General features: G+C 35.4%; 1 protein-coding gene across 1 annotated transcript in view; it reads right to left on the bottom strand.

Moving 5' to 3' along the window:
- Positions 1–1,611: 1,611 nt before the first annotated feature.
- The window catches only part of LOC107667494 (uncharacterized), an 8,364-nt gene continuing 7,264 nt past the window's right edge, over positions 1,612–2,711 (bottom strand). The window contains exon 6 of the mRNA XM_016459166.1: positions 1,612–1,723. Coding sequence (XP_016314652.1) covers positions 1,686–1,723 — 38 coding nt within the window. The 3' untranslated portion in view covers positions 1,612–1,685. The remainder of the gene's footprint in view (positions 1,724–2,711) is intronic.

Below are 2,711 nucleotides of genomic sequence, written 5' to 3'. Positions count from 1 at the left end.
TTCAGAAAATTGCAGACTAAGAATGCTCAGATCAAAGACTGTGTCCCTATGATTAAATAATCTATACTTATCCAAAAAGTGCTTAAAACAGTAGAACTAACAGTCATATGACAAACCAATGACCAGATCAGTAACCAATTACAGTGAAGAAGACTTGAGCTGACATTGATTTTTACTCAGATACAAGGTATAAATGTTCATGCATCCTTCTGTTCAGGGAGTCTCTCTTGGTTGTTGTGACCATGGGCTCTCAGCCGTGAATAAAACTTTCATTCCTGCAAAGAGCAACTTGGGAGTGGTGTCTGGTATGTGCTGCGCAGCTGAGGAATAGAAATAAAGATTCTATGCTCAAAAGACCGCCGCAAAGACAGTGATTGTGTTGGAAGACTATAGAGCCGTCCTTGGGCTGAGTTAACAGCGTACAGCTGAGAAGGGCGGTGAGAGTGTATAGATGCTAAAGACCTGTGTGCTCATGTGTGATTGAGGTAGTGATTTCTCTAGTAGATAGCTTCTTGACAGGAAGCCGTCACCATACTTCAGGGAAGTATTGGATTATATTGTAAGTATTCGGGGAATTCAGGGAATTAGCCCGAGATACTGTAGTTATTATATTAACAACTGGAGTTGTCTGTGGTGAAGTCAGATTAATATTGGGAATTTCCACGACAATATCTTTGGATAACATATTTAATTAAAAAATTAAATTCAACTGGATAAAAAAATTATGTAATATACTAAAAATATAATAAATGCATGTTTTTTTGCTTCATCCAAAACCAAAGAAGCTTTTTAAATGCAATTTAAAAAGCTCAACACACACAGATTGATTTCTCACTTTCACTGGACAGATTCTAGAGACCCATAAAAGCAGAAACATGTTTGTGTTGTAGCTGGAGCTGAATGTTGATGATGTCTTGCTGGGTTTGTCCCTATTTTACCCAGCATTTTTTAGAGTGTGTGGACAAGAAAGTATGAGAAACAATGAAATAAATTAATAAATAAATTAAAATAAGTGTAAAACTAAAATAAAAATACTAAAATAAAAATAAAACCACCGTGGATCATCCAGGTAACAACACAGTAGTAAGAATCAAGCGTGTAAACTTTTGAATGTGTTCATTTTTATAAGTTCCGCTATTATTTTCTCTTGTGGACTAAATGTAAACACATTTGATGTGAAATAGCTTATTCAGGTCAGTACTAAATGTATACATACAACGTATGTTTTTTTTTTATGGTAAATAATGAATTAACATGACTGCTACGAAACTATGCTACGAAAGAAGCCGCCGCAATTTTTTCCCCAAAATCTGAAAGACTGTAGTGAAACCTCTATGCTTCTAAGGTGACAGTAACTTTTTTCCCTTTTTAGCACATGATCTGAAACTATAATAGTGCATTAGCGCCATATGCTGTTTGCATAGACCACAAATTGCCTTTTTTTTCTCTTCCTCAGAGTCAGTCAACAAAGCTTCACTGGAATGGACAACAACAGAAATACAAAAATTTATATATGTTGAAAAAAATAAAAGAAAAAATGAAGTAAGCACATTGTTATATTTCTTTTCTTTTTTTTTGTCCTTTTCTTTTCTTTTTTTCATAAAAGCAGAAAGATGTTGTTGAGCTCAGTGATTGGCACTGGTGGGCATGTCTTATTAAACTGAAGTCCCCTGCTGCTCATCCTCTTAATTCAGCAGTGGTTTCTCTTCAGTTGATTCATTCACTGTGGAATATAAAAGAAAACAGAGAACACAAAAATTAAAAAGAAAGAAAGTAAGAAACAGTTCTGTTACATATACATCTACACATGGATGATGTTACAGCTCCACTCAAGAGTAGGGAATTCATGCTGAAAACAAGAGAACATGAAACTAAATATAATGAGAAAATAAAACAAAGATACAATTTTTACAATATAAATCTGCAGAAATCTTTCCTTGAAAACCAAAAAAAAATCACATGAATAATCACTATCAATGAATAAAGCATTTTCAGGTCTACTTTACTATAGGTCATGTGCGATATTTCTCATCTATGATATCAGTTATTGTTTTACAGATGTGCGAGCTGACTCTATTGAGTATGTCACTCAAACAAAAATGTGGGACTTTGAGAGCCCAAAAGCATTCATTGCATGATGATGCCTATTAGAATGCAGTTAATGACCCAATAATTAAAGGGGTCATATGATGCGATTTCAAGTTTTCCTTTCTCTTTGGAGTGTTACAAGCTGATTGTGCATAGATAAGATCCCTGAAGTTGCAAAGACTAAAGTCTCAAAACCAAAGAGATATTCTTTATAACAGTTAAGACTCTGCCACGCCCCCCTAAAACGGCTCGTTCTAACACGCCCCCACATATCTACCTCACTATGTGGAAATATTTGCATAATGCCACCTAAATGTGCACGCAACGAAAGAAGGCGTGGTTTCAGTAACCGCAGTTAGTGTTGAAGCAGCCATGTCAGGGAGACGCTGTGTGTTTCTAGGCGAAAGCAAAAGCACTTTATTTGGCCTTCCGAAAGTAGATGCATTTAGGAATCTTTAAGATTACTTACAACAGAACAGCAAAGCATTTTATGGACGACCGTTTCGTGAAACTAGGAGAGGAGGTAATTCTGACTTTACTATGACAATCTGGCGCTTCTGAATCAGCAACTGTAAGTATGTTTTGTTTTTAGTTTAAGTATTTGCTATTGACTGTTCAAATGC

This window comes from Sinocyclocheilus anshuiensis, unplaced genomic scaffold, assembly GCF_001515605.1.
Source record: "Sinocyclocheilus anshuiensis isolate Anshui unplaced genomic scaffold, SAMN03320099.WGS_v1.1 scaffold1779, whole genome shotgun sequence".
Classification (NCBI taxonomy): domain Eukaryota; kingdom Metazoa; phylum Chordata; class Actinopteri; order Cypriniformes; family Cyprinidae; genus Sinocyclocheilus; species Sinocyclocheilus anshuiensis.
This window is presented reverse-complemented; position numbering and strand designations above follow the sequence as displayed.